At 40.6% G+C, this 17940-nt stretch overlaps 1 protein-coding gene across 6 annotated transcripts in view; it reads right to left on the minus strand.

Moving 5' to 3' along the window:
- Positions 1-17940, minus strand: part of ZDHHC8 (zDHHC palmitoyltransferase 8) — a 121935-nt gene that overhangs the window by 11486 nt on the left and 92509 nt on the right. For all 6 annotated transcript variants that reach the window (XR_012045202.1, XM_072879689.1, XM_072879690.1 and 3 more), the window contains 7 exons: positions 12997-13154; positions 9628-9800; positions 8833-8935; positions 5400-5491; positions 3567-3699; positions 2544-2661; positions 1697-1806 (listed from right to left, as the gene is read on the minus strand). Coding sequence is in view for 5 of the 6 variants with exons in the window: in XM_072879689.1 (XP_072735790.1) it covers positions 1697-1806; positions 2544-2661; positions 3567-3699; positions 5400-5491; positions 8833-8935; positions 9628-9800; positions 12997-13154 (887 nt within the window). In the remaining variant the exon portion in view is untranslated. The remainder of the gene's footprint in view (positions 1-1696; positions 1807-2543; positions 2662-3566; positions 3700-5399; positions 5492-8832; positions 8936-9627; positions 9801-12996; positions 13155-17940) is intronic.

The raw sequence follows: 17940 nt of genomic DNA on the forward strand, positions 1-17940 counted from the left end.
CTTGGCAGACAAATACATGCTATCCTATCAGCTTGCCAAGTGAACTCATTTTTATAATATTCCCAGTTGACTACTAGAAAGTTGGGACTACTATAAAATTGAACAAGTCCACAAAGCTGATTGTATGCAAACCAGTCAGCCTACAGTAACAACATCTTTTTAGGTTAGGATTGAAACAGCAACCCTCAGAGTGAAGATGCTGTACCCTGTTATCATTTCATAGCACTGCCCAGTCTCCTGGCCTAATCAGAACCTGTCCTGTATCTACGTTGCATCTATGGCTATGTACTGCATGAATAAAACAAGTGTGCCTTCCATGGCTCTCTGACTTTTGGCATCATGACCCAAAATACTGTTGCTTACACAGCTCAAAATTGCTAGCTGATGCCTGTAAATAGAATATTTTGAATTGGATGTCAAGCCATTTTTCATGTAATAAAGTGAAGGTGATAGGATATTAAACTTTTTGGATACAGTGAACACAGTGTTGCTGTTATGTTCCCTTTCATAAGCCAATCTTTTCTTCATTAAGTGGGCAAATCCAGAGAATAAGATTTACAATATTGCAGTAAGACTAAAACCCAAACTTGGTGGTAGCTGGAATTCCACCATCTAGCACCATCTTTCTTTTCAAAACAAGAAGGATACTAGAAAAGTTTTCTTCACCATTTAAGGAACATTCTGTCTTATTCCAGTGTTGCTGCAGTCAATTATATATCTCTACCATATTTTCCTTTCCTTACATATATCACCCCCTTCTTGTTATTGCAGGGGTGACATTGGAGCACCTGATGAAATTAATTGTAAGAAAACTGCATTGTGTGTGGTATGTGTTTTAAGGGTATCTATCTCCACTGGCGTGTGAAGACTTGGATACATATTGCAAATATACAAGTTAGACCAGTGATTTTCAAACTGCTGTTCTCAGGTCCTGGGCGGCCAAGGAATATTTGCAACAAATCCATGACAAATAGTTGAGAAAAACAAGCCTATTAGCAGTGGGCTTAGTTTTGCACTCTGCTTCCAAAGGAAACAGTGCAAACTCTTTCAAAACTCCTAAGCAAAAGAGAAAACAGTCAAAATTCCAGAGCAAGTCTCTCTAATTGTTTGGACCTCAGTTTTCTTGATAGGAGGAAATATGATGCCAAGTATTAGGAAGTTTTTTTTTCCATATAACCCAAATGTGCTGAGAAGGTGCTAAGGAAGGTCAAACATGAGGAATCTTCTATTAATTTTAACTAAAATATCTCTTCAGATGCTTTAAATTTTTTTTCTATTTTGCAAGCTGACATCTTAAGGAATCACTGAGCATGCTGTCTGTTGGCTAAAGGGTCCGATCCAGAAAAGTGCTAAGCATGCCCAGCTCCCTCTGAAGTCAATGTGAGCTGGCACCTATGTCAGGAGAAGCCAATGGGAGGTGACACTTCTCAGCATCTCAGGATCAGGCCAAGACACTGGTAAAGCCGCAGTGCACGCCTGTCAGCAGGACAGACGTGTCAAGCTCAACAGAGGAAAGCTGCAAAAGCAGACATGTTTTCATAAGGAGCATAGTGAAAATATACGCTATCGCACAACAATGCCAAGTGTTGTTATTTACTCTTACACTCTGACATTCACTAGAGCCCTGCAGTGAATTTATCCTCAGCTCCATGTTGCCCGGTGTTAGCTGGGAGCAGATTCTCCCAGGCTCGCTCACCTGCTCAGCCGTAGCATGGTAGTGGACTTTGGGATTGTTGCTGAAAGCCAGTCGATACTTGTACATGGCAGGTGTAGGAGGGCTGATAAGCTTGGGTGAAAGGCTACCTTCTGTAAAAGAAAAAAAAAAAAAAAAAAGGACTTTCTATTAAAATGTGTAGACAGAAAGCTATCATCCCTAATTCCTTGCTATCCATGGTCCTGTGCAAACAGATCTGTTCTGGAAAGAACAAAACTTGCAGTACTTTTGTGCAGAATTCCACCAGAATCAATGGGGCCCCTGTGGAAATAACAGTACATTGCTGCCAGATCAGCAGTCTAAAGAGAAAAAGAAACAAGGTGTAATATATTAAGTGGGGTGACATATTTTGGTGAGTAGTAATTTTGCCATAATTTGAAATACTAGATATTTGGGTTGAATTCAGCTACTAGTTTTGTCTGAAAAAAAGAGGTTTTTTAATAGTATCAAAGTCTTAATTTCACATTTTCATAAATAAATAATTCCGTTTGTAATGCCTAAACATTTCATGCTAGTATTTCTGATTCCTTAGTTCAAAATGACATTTTTCATTTTAAAATTGATCAAAAATTTAAGAAGGGGTTTAAAAGGGTTTAAAAACTCTGAGACATTAATATGAAATATCCAACCTAGGCTTGAATGAGCCACTTTGAGCTGACTTTTCTGTCCCTTTCCTGCTGTTTATTCCCCTAGCTCAGAACTCCTATAAATAGAAAAAAACCCTTCACCCAGATCCCATTACTGTTTTGAAAGAATACCAGAAGCCTTTTAAAAGAGGCTGAAATATTTTCTTATTACTAGAAGTAAAACACTGATCATGCAATTATACCTTCACTGGTCCCCAGCTGCCCTTTTAGCTCAGAGTACTTGCTTGGATCTCCTTTGGGTGGGAGAGGTGGTTGCACATCCATACTTTTATCCTCCAGACCTTCCAGGCTAATTTTAGACTGAAAACGACCAAAGAATCAATCATTACCCGCAACTTGGTTAAATAACAGCATGTGTCAGAGTGCCAGATGTACCACAAAGCAAGAATTACCTGTACCTATAATGACAAACATGATTTAGCATCCACTGCAGACAAGAACTGTCATGTGTAAAATTAGCATTGTCATAACAAGCCAGTATAATTTTAAATGCACTATTCTAGTCTACTTGGCATGCTAAATAACATTATCATCACGCTAGTTAATATGCAGTAGAAGACAATGGTGTTTTCTAGCATTTTTCAGCAACTTTCCAGGCAGCTCTCAGCAAGTAACTATCTAAAGAGTGTAACAAGTAACTATCCACAAAAATCTTGCAAGGTGGCTTCTTTTGAATCCACTGCTTTTTATATGACTAAACAAATCCTCCTCTCTATTTCATGCCAGAAGAAACTGAAAAAAAGAAGAGGAGAGAAGAGAACTCAGCTTCTGAGCCAATATTCCTTTCACTGGACCACAAACCTTCCTGCAGTCTGGAAGCTCAAATCCTTCTTTGAAGTAGAACAGCTGACCTGGTGGTACAAGGGTTCCCGCACAGTGTTAGGTTCGTTAAAATTAATTTGAACACCAAGAGGTGGCAACTCTTGGGACAGAAAGTAACTATGGCAAAGAACAGCCACATCTTCCAAAAGATGCCCAGAAGCATTCCATTATAGAGCTGCAAAAAGGGCTGTTACTGGATCATGAGCTGCTGCTACTGAACCTGAGTTACTTTCAGAGGATGAAGTATTTGACAAGGACACAACCTCTATCATTTTCTCCAAAAAATGCATCATCTCAAAGAGATTTTCAATGACAAACTCATTCCCAGCCTTGATAATGCTCAATCCATGCTCTTCAAAAGCAGTGCTTGAAGGCTGCCTTACCTTGCTCCGGTTGAGGTTGGCTTGGATCCCGTTGTCACTGATCTTCACTGTGATCTGTCGCTCAGATAAATCAGGTCTGAGGAAAGGAGGCTTCACATTCACAGCTTGCTTTTTCTTGGGCTCAACTATGTACCTGATTAATTGTTCAACAGTCACCATTAAAATAAACAATAACCTAAGAACAAGGCATAGAGACAAGAAAATCTTCCTGCTTCCAGGGTATGATTTAAGAATATGTCAGAATCTAGGTAAGCAAACTCCATTTATTTCAATGGATGTAATAATTAAAAAGCACTAAAAAGATCAATGGTTTTTTTAGTGAGCAAAAGGAGAGGATGCATCAAAAACCCCAAGCAATTTTTGAAGCACTGATGGACAAGAGCACAGTTCACATGAAGAGAGAAAGAGAGGCCTACCACCATGGAAGTGATTTACTAGATCTTACCTACTTAACATGAAACAGCTTCCCTGCGGTGGAAGACGGTGACTGGGGGAATAAGACCCAGCACATGGGGAGTTAACATGGAGAAGATGACGTGCTGTCAGTTCTAGCTTACCACACGGTGACTTGTTTCTGTAGCATGTTTAGAGTGTTCAAATAAATGGAGGTAAAAGAAACAGACAGGTCTATAGGAAGCAACGAATCTAAAGGGAAACGCCTGATTAAGCATCTAATTTCTTTCCAGTGGACTAGAATTCTGTAATTGCAATTGGGCAGTGGCTGTACAATGCACAAATATCAGTACACACACAAGCTTTCTCTGTTTTATCTAGTGAATAGGACATTCTAGTAGAGATGGCTCAGTGACATTCAAGATACAGGACAATTTGAACAGGTCTTCACAAAGCACAAACATTCTGCTTGCTGAAAGTCTGAGAATAGCCATGATGATAGTACTCACACCCCTCTCTTAACAGGAGTGTCTCCCAACTGCTAGTATCTGGCTCTCTTAAACTATCTTGACCTGATTTTCATGTTTTGGTAAGTTTGAGAAGCAGCTGTTCCAGTGTCTTCACTTTAACACATGTAACAGTCTTTTAGGACTTATTTGTTGCATAGCAAAGGCGGGGTGGAGGGGGAAGGCAGATAATAGTGTCAAGGTCTGGAATTGCTCAACACCCTGAAAAGGCTCAAATAAGTCTTCTTGTAGTACGATTATTAACATGTTTGCAGGCTGGACAGCTCAGCACCTAGGATATTTATACTCCATCTGATCAATGGCATTAAAATCCTGATTTCAAATGTGAAACAATAAATCCATTTCCCCAAAAATAGAAAGCCATAAATAAAATCCCAAGTTCCATGATGTAGACCTCATTGAAAATCTGTTTTATGATAATGAAAGTGCCAGTGAGAATGAAAAGCTCAGCAGCCTTAAATTAGATTTAAGTCTTAAGGAGAAAGGCTGATTTTAGATTCCTTCCTTTTCTCTAGCAGACTAGAATACCTGGACATTGACTGTACAGTGCAAAAAGTCGTGTTGGGAATATGATAACATATGGAAACTTACCTTGTTACTGAAATCCACTGGATGAACAAGTTGGTGAAGACAAGGGTATCAGCTCTTGATATAATTTGACATGCTCATTCCAAATAAACATTTCTGGGATGAGGGTTATGAATTACATGAAGAAAGCAACTGTTTGGACAGGTTACAGCCATGTAACAGTGAAGCAGCTATCACAGAGCTCTGCCTTCAGGAGTGTTTTGCTTTACTTCCCTGTTATTTCATCAATGGTCTTTCACTTGTGAGCCCAACCAAGCACATTTTCTTCCGCTGTCCCAACAACTACTCCACCTCCCTCATTCCCAGTTGAGAGCATTTCTCTTACCTGGGAGCCAAGGGGCTGCAGAGTACATGTTCCACGTTTCCACAGCATCCTCGGGTAAAAGGATTCACTCCCCCACGGAATTTACCTGTCACCTGGAAACATATTCAGGATGGTGCTCAAGCCTCTGGTTATATAAAAGTAATCAGCCAACCCTCAGAAAGCCAAGAACAAGTATGCCTTGCTCTGACCCTACTGTCCTTCCCAAACAGATCATTTTTCTTTGAATGCTGCACTTCCTCTTTCCTGCTTAAACACACCACCTCCATCAGCTACTTCTAGCTAGGAGGCACACCAACTAAAGATCCTTTCCCAAAAGGGCAGTGAGCTCAATGTGACTGGGTTTCGAAGTGGCCAGGTTCACCTCTCCATGCTGCTCCTGCATTAGATTCGTGCCTGCTGTCAGCCAGACTTCCTGTTTGGTCCCTTTCATTCCACTCCTCTGCCTTGGCAAGTCTCCTCCAAACAAACAGGAATGTCAATTCAACATTCGTAATGTTGGATGAGAGCAATGTTTCCTCTCTATCAGCATCCCATCTCTAGCAGCAATCAGTACGAACCACTGCCTAATGCGGGAGGGTGCCAGGAACTCCCTGGTGATTACGATGTTTGCTTGGAAATGAGCTAGTTTAATAAAAGCCAAGCCTCATTAGACTGGTGGGATCCATTCAGAGCTTCATAAGCATTATAAAGGGTTTGTACTCTACAGGCAGATACTTGAAAGTAACCATATGGGGATAAATACCAATAAAGCCAGAGAGATTAATAGTGGTTGCCATTAAAAGCATTACTGTTGCTGTTTGCAAGTAATGCATTTTAACCAACTCATAGTTCTGATCTAGCAACAAGTTTACAGAGTACCAGAAATACTTTAATTACTTGCACATAAAATAACAACGATTAAATGATTTTGCAATATATTATGCTGGCCTCTTTGATATAACATTAAACTCTTTAAAAGGCCAAGAGAGAAATGTTGGAAGTTCTGAGTGTTGGAAGAGTAACCTGATGACTAAAACATGGGCCTGGGACATTTGGCACATCTGCATTCAATCCTGGGCTTAAGCTGACTTGTGCCAGATGCTGGCAAAGCACTTCATATCTCTGTGCTCATTTTCTCAAACACAATATGAAAATAAAATTTCTCTAACTCGCAGATTACATTACTAATTATATCAATTTGGTTTCTGAAGTGGTTTGAAATCCACTGATAGAAAGCAGTCTCAGAAAGAAGGGTATTTATTTACTCTATTCAGAAACTAAAAATACCAGGATATGAGCAGATGTTGGGTTATGGGTTATTTTGATTCCATAAAAGACTTTCAGAGGCATTCAGAAAGCTCACAAACATCTAAACTCAGCCAACTATGCACTCCTAAATCACAGTCTGCCTACTATGAATGCTCAAAACCTACGAACTCCGGAACGAACAAATAACAAAAATTTACAGTAAAACACCAAAATTGTCTGTACCACTGGCCTATAAAACGTACTGGGAAAAGAGGACAAGTGTAGCTGAGCATATGGTAACTGGAAAGCTGACAGCAGATAACTAACAGTGTGAGAAAAGAGAATCAATACTGAGACTGCAGGAGAAAAGTGAATGTTTTAAAACAGTGGCAAAGCCAGAGCAGATCTCATATCCATCATTCCTGGTCTGGTGCTCTAATTACTTAGATACGCTTCCTTTGAAAGGGACCTGAAGGCTGGGAACATCCATCCTCCAGTTACAGATAGGCAGTACGTATGACTAAACAGAAATTAAGACCAGATTATATTTAATTTTCAGAAAATGGCATGGGAAGATGAATTAATCTCAAGTGGTTTGGTAGCTCAGGAAACCAAACCAAGCTAGGACACATTTTCCAATAGTTATTTCAATCAAGTTAAATACAAAATTCTCAACCTTCCTAACTGTTAGCGTAGCCACAAACACAGAAAGTTAAATTTTACTTTTTTTTAATTTAAATTTTTCCTTTCTCCTCAGCCTATAATTTTCATGGACAATTTTCATCACTGCACAAAGACAAGCCCAAGGCAGACCATGATTTGGCCTATGAGACCAAAATGCCCTGGGTTTCATGCTACTATTGTTAGCACTATCAAACCTAATACTTGGCCAAAATCAATTTTAAAATGAAGAGCAGCTGATTCCAAGCAGGACAGAGAAAAGCATTTAAAGATCCACAGCTATCGTAAGCCTGCTTTGTTCAAAGGCCATGTTAGGCAACAATTCAGGATGACTTCAGATTCTTTGCTTATGTAAACCTCCCACACTATTCTGGATAAAAGTTTTTATTGTCTCTTGTGGGATAGGAGACAATCTCATCCCAGTTTACGAAGGCCTGGCCTCAGACAGACGTCTTCAACTCTTACAGACTGCACAGCAGCCATTCACGCTACATAAGCATGAAGCCATCAGCCTGCAGGACAGCCAGAACTGCTCAGCATGAGCTAGAGAGCACCCATAGATGCAAGAGCAGTAAAAATGCATTTGAAAAAAAAAGTGAAAAAGAAGTGTGATGTGGAAAAAAAAGTGAAAAAACCCCAGATGTGTGAGGGGCGCTTTGGAGCTGGAGCTGTGAAAGGGCAAAGCACTACTATGCACACAATTAATTAGCCTTGGGAAGAAAGCTGGAAATGCTGTGTGCAGCTGATGGGCACGCTGTGTGACCCAGTGTCAAGCTTTCTGACTGAGCTACCCCTTAGGAAAGGCAGGGGCATGCTATCAATCCCAGGAGTAGGTCTCTATCACCTGTATCATGCTATTGATATGCACATGCATATAGGTCTGGATCACCCACATAGGGGCTGTGGATTACACACATTTGAGTACCTGCAGGGGAACTAAAGTTTTACAGGCTTTTTGGCACAAGATGTCATGTTGGCACTTGGTTTGGAGAAGCAAAACAAGTTAGGTCCAATAGCCTCTCTGTGTGCTTGCGCACATACACATGAGAACAAGAGAGAGACAAAGAGAGTGAGACAAAGCTAGCTCAGACCTTATTATGTGCAGTGTGGGTTAGCTGGGGGAGTTCAAAATATCAGGAGACAGGGCAAAAGCATGATTTCATCTTTTCCTTTCTTTCATTCAATCTCATGGTTTGTTCAGTCTGACTCATAAAGTTTGCACTTCTGGGGTTGATGGTACTCACCACATAAAACCTATTTCAAGGCCATGAGTAGATTTTAGATGGTAAATAAGCCTGAGATGATCCTTTGTGGTTAGAAGGGGGAAATTTTTGCTTGTAGTGCATTCAAGAAAAAAATCTGAAAATAAAAAACTAGGCAATCTTCCTAGATCTTCACAAAAGCTCCAGTAAGAGTGTTACTGCAAAGATTTAGATCATTTTTTGCTTTACCCAAGCTGACTTGCTGACTTTCCTTCCCCACTCAACAGTTTAGCCACAAACACAGAGAAAGGATTGCTTCTTACCTGTTCATTCGTTGTGCGCCCTCGGGCCACTAGAACAATATGGAAGCCAGTGAGACCAATGACTGGAATAAAGAATAACCCAGCCACACACATGACAGCCATTCTGTATCCAGGAGTTAAAGAAACTGGGATGAGTGAAGGGAAAAAGAGGCTATGAAGGAGAGGGAGAGGAAAAGGAGAAAAAAAAAATCTTGGAAATAGGGAGGCTGTCCCTCACCTTTAATTAGGTCTAACTAAATTTTATCTCAAAGTTAAGTTCATCTGCTCCTAGCCTGGGTCCTTATCCTTGAGATGGTTAAAAAATAATGTGAACTCATTGACTCCGGCTCTAACCATCTTGTAAAGACCATTCTGCACTAATCTATCAACAGGGGTAGCACCCCTCAGAGCCAGTGGTTCGTGTATAACACTAGCATGCAGGGGGCCTGCTTCCAGGGCAAACTCTACTTTAAAATACAGGAACAGAGTTTTAAATACAGTAAATAGTACCCAGCAGTTTAGAGTCACACCCAATTGGAAGTAAAATTCGGGGAGGCAGCATATCCTTCTGCTGGGTAGTCGTGGCAAAGATTGAGACAGATAAAAGGTCAGCTATAGTTTTGGGGGTAATCGATGGTTACACAGGTAAGATAGGTACAGAGGAAAACCCGCACTAAGCATTTACAGGGGAAGAGCAACGAGGGATCAGGAGAGGAGTAGATCTCCACCAGTTCCAGGAAGACAAATCTTCAGATTCATGCTTTCACATTTTCCTCAAGGACACCTTGTGCCTTGAAAGACCAAAAAGAAGGATACGTAATGGTAGTATGAGCTGCTCCCAGCTTTTCCATATGGTTTAGTACGAAGATGAGCCCAAAGGTGAATACTCCAACCATGTGCGTACTTAAGGACAGCAAGAAGAGAAAAAAATAGCGGTAGTTCCTTCGTCCTATGCAATTGTTGACCCATGGGCAGTGATGGTCAAAATCCTTGTAAAGAAAGGGAGAGATAGGGAACAATATCCAAACGGTGAAAGGAAACACACTGTCTTAGAGATAAATCTCAACCATCGTCATGTAAAATTACATCAGGCTCGTTCTGCAGCTTTACAACATGCTAGACTCTCTTTATAAGGCTCTGCTTAGGACCAAGTGGTTTCTGTATCTATGGATGGAGAGGTATTTGAGTGTTTATAGGGTTCAAAGAGAGGATCTAAAAAACTAAAAGACAGGCTGTTTATCTGCTAGCAGCAGAAGCACTAATTTTTTATCATCGTCAGCATGAGGAGCCAATTACGATGAAGTTGTTATAACCTAGAACATTTTGAAGATGCAATACTGCTGCAGAATTCTCTGCCCCACACTTCTGTATTTATACATAGCTGAATGAACCCACTTTAAACAATGGACATCACGAAAGATCCTTTTTTACCAAGCAGGTCCCCAAAGAAAAGCAACAGCTGGATAAGACACAGGCAAAGTTCTGCACAAGTTCATTAATAGTTACGAACCCAAACCTAACTATTTGTCTCAGTCAAAAGCTCAAAGTCCCTCAAAGTCAGATCCCTTTTAATGGGAGATTTAATAATGAGGGCAAGCCACAGACACCTTTCAAGTGCCTTTACACAGGTTTATAAGCATGTAAATCCACTGTCTTCAATGGGATTATTCTTGACATGAAGACAAGATCAGGTGCAAGAAATAAACCCTTCTTATTTCTGTGTTCTTCAGAACAGATACTACACACTCACTACATCAACAAATTAATTGTTCATTCTTTGTTTTGTGGTAATGCTATTTTTAAACATTCCTCAATGATGACAAGGGGGTTTTGTATTTTTAAGTTTTGCACAATGTATTTACCAAAAATTTACAAAATACAAGAAAATGGATTAGAGCTTTCTCAAAGCACATTAGAAAATGACAGGGGCAATTTAATAAAGATCATTTCAGGCTATATCTGAAAAGTTGACCTAGCATATGTCTATTATGCAAATTTGGTTGTATGCAGCCCAAAATATCCATGGATTATGAAACTATATAAGTACCCACTGCAAACACTTCAGTAAAGAAAACAAAAATCTGACTACTTTTGTCACAGATTCATTATTGGGTCCCTCTGGTCACAGCAGGCTTTAGGTTTTAACTGATTTTATTTCTGCAAGTGGTGTCGGCTTTTGTTGTTTGTTCATTTTTATCAAATTAGCTCAGAAGTTTTATATTTGGGAAAAGAATTTTTATTGCATATTCTAGACTGAAAGTGAAAAAATGTGAATTACAACCCTGAATGGGTTCCACAGGGAAAAGCCAGTAGAGTCGCTCCTATCACTGTCTCCAAACTCTTCTAAAATTGACAGGTGAGTGGGAAATAAGCATCACAAGAATCAATAAAGCATGCTGTCTAAGACCATGATTTATTGATTCAGAAGTCATTAATGCTTTTTGCCTATATTCCTCCACAGCAGTCATAATTTAATTATACAAGCAGAGCTTCTTACTTGCCTACCACAATAGTAAGGAACATTCAACTGATCAACCATCAATAAAACTTCTGGAGAGCTAGGCAGAGTCACCTTGCATTCTGCTATTTTATTTAGGTTACTTTTGGATTCTCTCCCATTTTCATTTCTGCTGCAGAACTGACTCCCATGGAGGCCTTATGGCAGCATGAAATTGCAAGTGTTTATACCAGCGAGTTTTGAGCAATCTTCTGAGAAAACTTCATTTGTTGAAAATGAATTTTCATGCTGAGCCACTGGGGAGAGCAGAAGAAAGAAATTCCACAGGACAACTGAGAATTTACCATCATCTAAACAATCCTCAGGATCTAGAATTAGTGAAAACATTTATGTTTTAAAACTAGGAATATAAGACTCAGGTTTTCTACAAAAAATCCAGCTCTACTCGACAATTCACAGCAGTCTAAAGAAACTGTGTGACACAACTTATGAATAGCTGTGGCTATTCCCCTCTACCCAGGGACCTTGGCAGCTCCTTACTCTCCATCTTCTCAAATCCCGCATCCTTCTAAGGCCTTCCACAACAGGACAGCCTTGTCCTATTTATTGACGGTTACTAAGCACAGCACTGCTTCCAGATAATTGTAACTTAGATATATATTGCCCTGAAGGAGAAAAAGACTGACACACGATAAACCCAGGCAGCCTTTCTCTCACACGTAACTGCGATGCTTTCTTTGGGACTATTCCCTTGCTTATGGCAAGGAGGATTAGGACAAAGATGGTGTATACAGCATTCCAGCTGACTCTGGTATTTTTTCCCTTTTCGATTAGTAATTCCTTTCATTTTAATAGCACAGCTGAATATATTTTAGACATATTAAAGATTTCATCTTTCTACTGGAAAAAAAATAGACCTTGCAGCAGAAGTGATCTTTAAGAAGTGGAATTTTTAGCTCAGCAATAAAAAATCCCCCCTGGCAATACACTGCTGTGGATAGAGTGCTCTGTACGCACAAGTCTGGGAGATGTTTATAGCCCAAAAGCACATCTTACTGTTCGGGCGTTTTTTTAAAAAATCCTGTGTGCCTCACCAAGATCCTAGGGCTATCAAGAAACATGAAAGTCCCGTAATTCAGAGTGACCAACATTAGAAACATGAACACGTTCATGCTCTGAGCTGGGGTGTTGAAACAAACATGGGGTCCTTCCATTGACTGGAGAACCACTCGCCAAATTCTGAGTTTGCTTTTCCTAAAGCTCACACACCATTCTAGCTTCTCTGCTTGTCCACTAATGTAGGCATCAGTTTGTTCCAAATTAAATGATGAGCCCTAAGCTCCCACATGACAACCTACAATGGTTCACCCTGAATCTCCTGCTCTCCTGAACTCTGCCTCTGCATCAACTCTTCCATTCACCCCTTTTTTACATTCACAATCCCTTAACTACTTCAAGGAAGACATAGCCAGCGTTATAAATTTTCATTCTAATTATCACTGGCAATAAAGCTGACATCAAACATTACTGCACATGTAACATACATCATAACTGAGGGCTATGTTTCAAATGGTACTAATTAGTAGGAATCCATCAACAAGGCTACAGCTGGGAACTTCCAAGAACTGAAATATTGGGGGAAGCACCCAACTGCATGTTTCCAGTAGTCTGTGCAACCCCATCACTGAGACAAAGCCAACAGATCATGTAATCAACAGAACTGTTACCTCAACACAGTTGTCACAGACGCTGCAGTGAGAGCAGCGTGGAGGACGGTAGAAGTGGCAGGTGGCACACCATTTCATCCGTACTTGGATTCCTTTAATCTCCACATTCTTGTAGAGTGGAGCTCGGAAGTCGTCGTCTTTATCTTCATCTTCATCTGCTGCTCAATGCAAAACTAAAAGTTAGTGAAAATAACAGAGGGTAAAGATAAAAGAGCTAAGCCAGTCAGTGCCTTGGATACAGGGGCATTGCACGTGCTCTTGGGCTTGTCAGAGAAATTACAGAGTGGTAGATGTGATGGACTGTCAGAACAGGTTGTCCGGGCTGCAGAACATTTCAGTGATCAGGGTTCATTTTAGCACCTCCCATAGGAGTGCTGTGCAGCCTTACTCACCAGCCCCTGGCCAAAGAGAGGTGTTTGAGTCTTATCTTAGCCAGCATTTACAATGAGTGAATATGATGAGCTGCAGACTAGAGTCAAAGAGGGGACAGAAATCACCCAGGCCCTTGTTGTGAGAAGTTCTGCTGCATGCATTTGGGATTAATTCAATGCTAGCCTACCAGCACATAAAGTGAAAGAAACTACATCGACAAATATTAGAAGAAGGCTGTGCTAGCTCAAACCCCAAAAATCAACCTGGATGACCCTAAGTGACGATGATTTGTTCAGCACTCCAGTGTCAGCCCACAATCATCCCAAAGACCTGCTGCTCCAGGGATTCTGATGCCACAGTGAGATACACCATTCTGAAGCAATTTGTGTGCCCGTGAAAAGTCCTTGCATCAGTGCTTACTTCTTTATAGCAGATCCCATGCTCAACTCTTCATAGCATACCCAGAATACTCTTTGCTTTAGTAATGGTACATAACTGGGAAGACGTCACCTCTCTTCAAGGCAGCATGGTCTACTGATCTGAGCACAGGACCGGGAGTCGGGAAGTCCTGTATTCTAATTTTCTCACTCTCTGGCCTTGAGCTAATCATTTAGCCTCTCTTTGCCATTAGTAAGATGAGGATGACAATATCGCAGTCATCTTATTAGGGACAACGCGGAGGGCAGATAGTTTATCATCTCAGCTAAGCGCTGCCCTGTTTAAGAAAAGACGCCATTTAAAAATAAATGCGCAAAATAAAAGCCAGTCTATAACAGACAAATATATATTAGGAAGAAAAGGAAAAAAATGAGAATGATGTTCATGAAAGTTCATCTTTTATTCTAGATTCCTGTGACGTTTATTTGTTTTCTTTTGACAGAGAAAATCGAAGAAGTTCACATCTATTTAACACCTGGTTAAACATTATAGTGCAGCTGGCATTGGTTGGCTGGCTCCAAATTAGGTGGAATTTGATAATATTGTCCCAGCGGGGCATCAATCACTGTCATTTAGTTCTATATTAAATCTTCTCTAGATGTGTTACCATGATCCAATTTCCATTGACTTCAGAGGGAGTTTCTCCCTTCACTTAGATGAGTTTAGGATCTGGCTGAGCTACAGTATTTACCTTGCAAGAGTATTCTCTGGATTAATGTTTGTGCGTGGAAGCAGAGTGCTGTACTGGCACCATTCTCTATAATTTTCCTTCATAACTAGTCAGTGGGACTCATAGTGAGAGCTAGACTCTAAATCCCTTAGGCACTTCTATAAATACAATCTGTAGGTTCTTCAATACTATTATAAACTAGCCCATGCTGTATAATACATGTGAGCATATGAAAACAAGACACTGGAACAGTCAAACCATTTAAGCTCTTGTAAAAAACCTGACTATGCAGACAGAAAGTCTGTACATTGTATATACCTGTAACCAGATGTAACCAAAATGATTAGTTTGTTCTTTTGTAACTAAGCAACACAGAGATAGGAGAGGGGTAGACAATGCTTTAATGTTGTGTTTGTACATCTACGGCTATGGATATGCTACTATGCCCAAAGACAATTGGACGAGGAGTAGTACGGTCATGCTGCTATGTTCCCAGTACAGCCCCAGCCCATCTTGACAACGAGTCGAGGGTGGTTAGAATAATTGGTTCGTGTTAAGGGTGCCAAATCATTGTTAGGGACCATGCACCATGAAGAAGGGAAGCAAGTTACATAAGCAAGGTGATATTGCGCATGTCCAGAAGGAGGGGTCGACTAAAGGACACACCTGTACGACCACCAAGGACCACCAGAGACCCCCACAGAAGCCTCTCGGAGCTCAAGGACGCATGTGTAATGACCACGCAAATATGATAATTAGTTCTGGGAAATAGAATGAATATGCATGATCGTTCCGGGAAATTTGATGCGTATGTATGTAATTGGACAATATAAGTTTTGGTTGATGCAACCTGTGGTATGCACGCTAGGTGGAACGATCCCCCATGCATCCGGCGCCGTAATAAAGAATGCCTGCTTCTTAATACTACATTGGTGTTAAGGAGTTTGATTCCCGATTTCGGTGACGTACCTACATCCATATGACCACATTAGTCTTGCAGAAGTGATACACACTTGAAGAGTTTGTATAAAATAGATTCACATCAAAAATACTGGAAACCAGTTTGTAGTTGGTATCTATAATTAGCCAGCAACAAACATTGCCAGTCTCAACCCAGACCGTACATCGGATTTGTCAGGGTAGCCCCAATTTCAGTGACTTAATATTTCCTTTCCTTCTCATTCATTTTGGTGTATTACTGGCAACTCACTCGCACAGAGCCAATCCTGATTCATACCAGAAACATTCAGAGAGCCAGCAAATTAAAAAATGATTCAAAAATGAGTAATGGATCTGGGAGTTTGATTCAACTCCCTCTTCAACAATACAAGAGTGAACTGGGTTTACTTCCCCCCATAGCCCAAGTTCTATCTGCCAGAGAACCTGTAAGCTCATACGACATAGCTAGAAATGTATTTCCAGCTTTCAGTGATCGGAGCGGAATACATTGGCAGAGGAATGTATCTTACTACACAGATACTTATACTATGATCCACCGACACAGGGCAGTCAAGTCTCGTGTTTTTATAACATATCTTACGATTTTTCGTGGCTTCCTTAAAGGAACCATGTGATTTCATTAGAATCTCAGCTTTTGTATTGCTTATTTGTTGTTTTGGTTTTGAAGTAAATTTGTAACCATCAGAAATGTGCTAAGAAGCTTGAAAACTAAGAAGACTAAACCTAATTTCAATAACAGAAAGCAAATAGATCTATTGTATATTCATTTTAAATCACTCCTACAATTTTTGAACTCTTTGTGCTGGCAGCTCTGCGGGCGGCGTGGGGTGGTGATAGCTTTTTTCACATGCACACTTGTGATCTGAAATAACATCTGCTCCTCTTTCCTCCCAGCACTGGTATTTATAGTCTTTTACATCTTTTCTCTTCCTTATCAGTTTGCTTCCTTCACACATCTAAACTCCTACTCCATCATTTTCTTCCAGGATGACTTCCATCCCTTTGCTCGTCCTTTCCCCGCTCCCCTTGCTCCCAGCCTCTTCCAGACCAAGCACATGCATAGCATAGAGATATAAGGCCAAGGCCACAGATTAAGAGAAAGAGAGAGAAGAACAGCGAGCTGTAGGAAACTCCTCCTCTTCCTGCTTTGCTCCTGACTCCCTTGTGTTAAGGGAGACAGGAAGGGAGGGAAGGTGATGAGAAAGTTTCAAAGTTTCTATTTGATCTCCCTGTGTGTTTCTCCTTTAAATGAAAAGTCCAAAATAAAGAACTTGTTTGCAAAAGGAAGTTAGAGAAGTGCAAAGGAAAGTATGAATTTACAATACACTCAGTACTGGTCACTCATAGGGCATGGTGAGCGCCTGGCTGCAGGCTCCAGTCTGAGGGAACTACGATGCACAAAGGTATTAGATTCTTAGACTGAGATTTTCAAAACTGAACAACTTTATTCCAGCTCTCCTCCTACCGAAGGCAAAAAGCATGGATGCTTTCCATAACCTCACACCCAAAGCATGTTTAACCACTGCTATCTCTGAGATGGAGGAACTCCTTAAAAGCTCCAAGTGCTTAAGCTCTTTTGAAAATCTCACTAGCACCTATTTGTACCTTTAAGCACCTAAACACTGCATCACTTAATCTTGCACAAATGCCTGAATCTTGCCTTTGCCTTAGTTTGCCTTTACACACAATTATTTCCTTAACTGGAGTGCTGCAACACTTAATCAGGGATTCAAAAGCTTCAGCTGAAAGGAATGGCAGACAGATGCTCATCATTAGACCCTGCTACCTGGAGAAACCTGGCACTTGCTATTCAGGGAAGCCAGCAGGACAGGTACCTTGTTCTTGTCAGGTAGCGATTCAAAATAGATATTGAATTCAGTGAATAGAGGTGAGAAAGCACAGCTTGCAGAGAGCACAGATCCATTGGTTTAGCAAGACTACCTAGAGCAGTCTCTGCTGCAAACTGCATGTGAATAATTATTGGAAGATGGATAAAATGAAGTGATAATTCTCTCATCAGGATGTGTTAAAAGAGATAGCTGCACTGTGGTTCCCATTACAAAAGCTGAGCGATCTTTATCCTATTTAATCAGCTGTGAATCAGTACTAATTTAAGCAGGCATATCTTTCTAAATGTATACATTTTTAGACACTCTAAGGCAAGCCTTAATCATTATCTTTTTTAGTGCTCAATGCTTTTGCATTTGTTTTAAGGCTTTTTGGAAAGTCTGCTTTGATGAAGCTGTTTCAGAAAGTTTAGCCTCTCCCCTCCACCATCCTCTGCTACCTATTGTGAAGACAGTGACTTAAATCCAATGTGCCAGGATGACACAGGGGATGGCAATCACAATCACATCAGTCAGGAGAGCTACTCGAGAACCATTCTATGCAACCCTGTGCCCTCAACTGCCAGTCTGAGCAAGTGCAAGGACAACTGACACCTCCTAGCTCAGAAGAGAGATGGAGGGTATCCAGCATTTCACTACCATCCCACCTCTACTGCC

The sequence above is a fragment of the Ciconia boyciana genome, chromosome 15 (genome assembly GCF_034638445.1).
Source record: "Ciconia boyciana chromosome 15, ASM3463844v1, whole genome shotgun sequence".
NCBI classification, from domain to species: Eukaryota; Metazoa; Chordata; class Aves; order Ciconiiformes; family Ciconiidae; genus Ciconia; species Ciconia boyciana.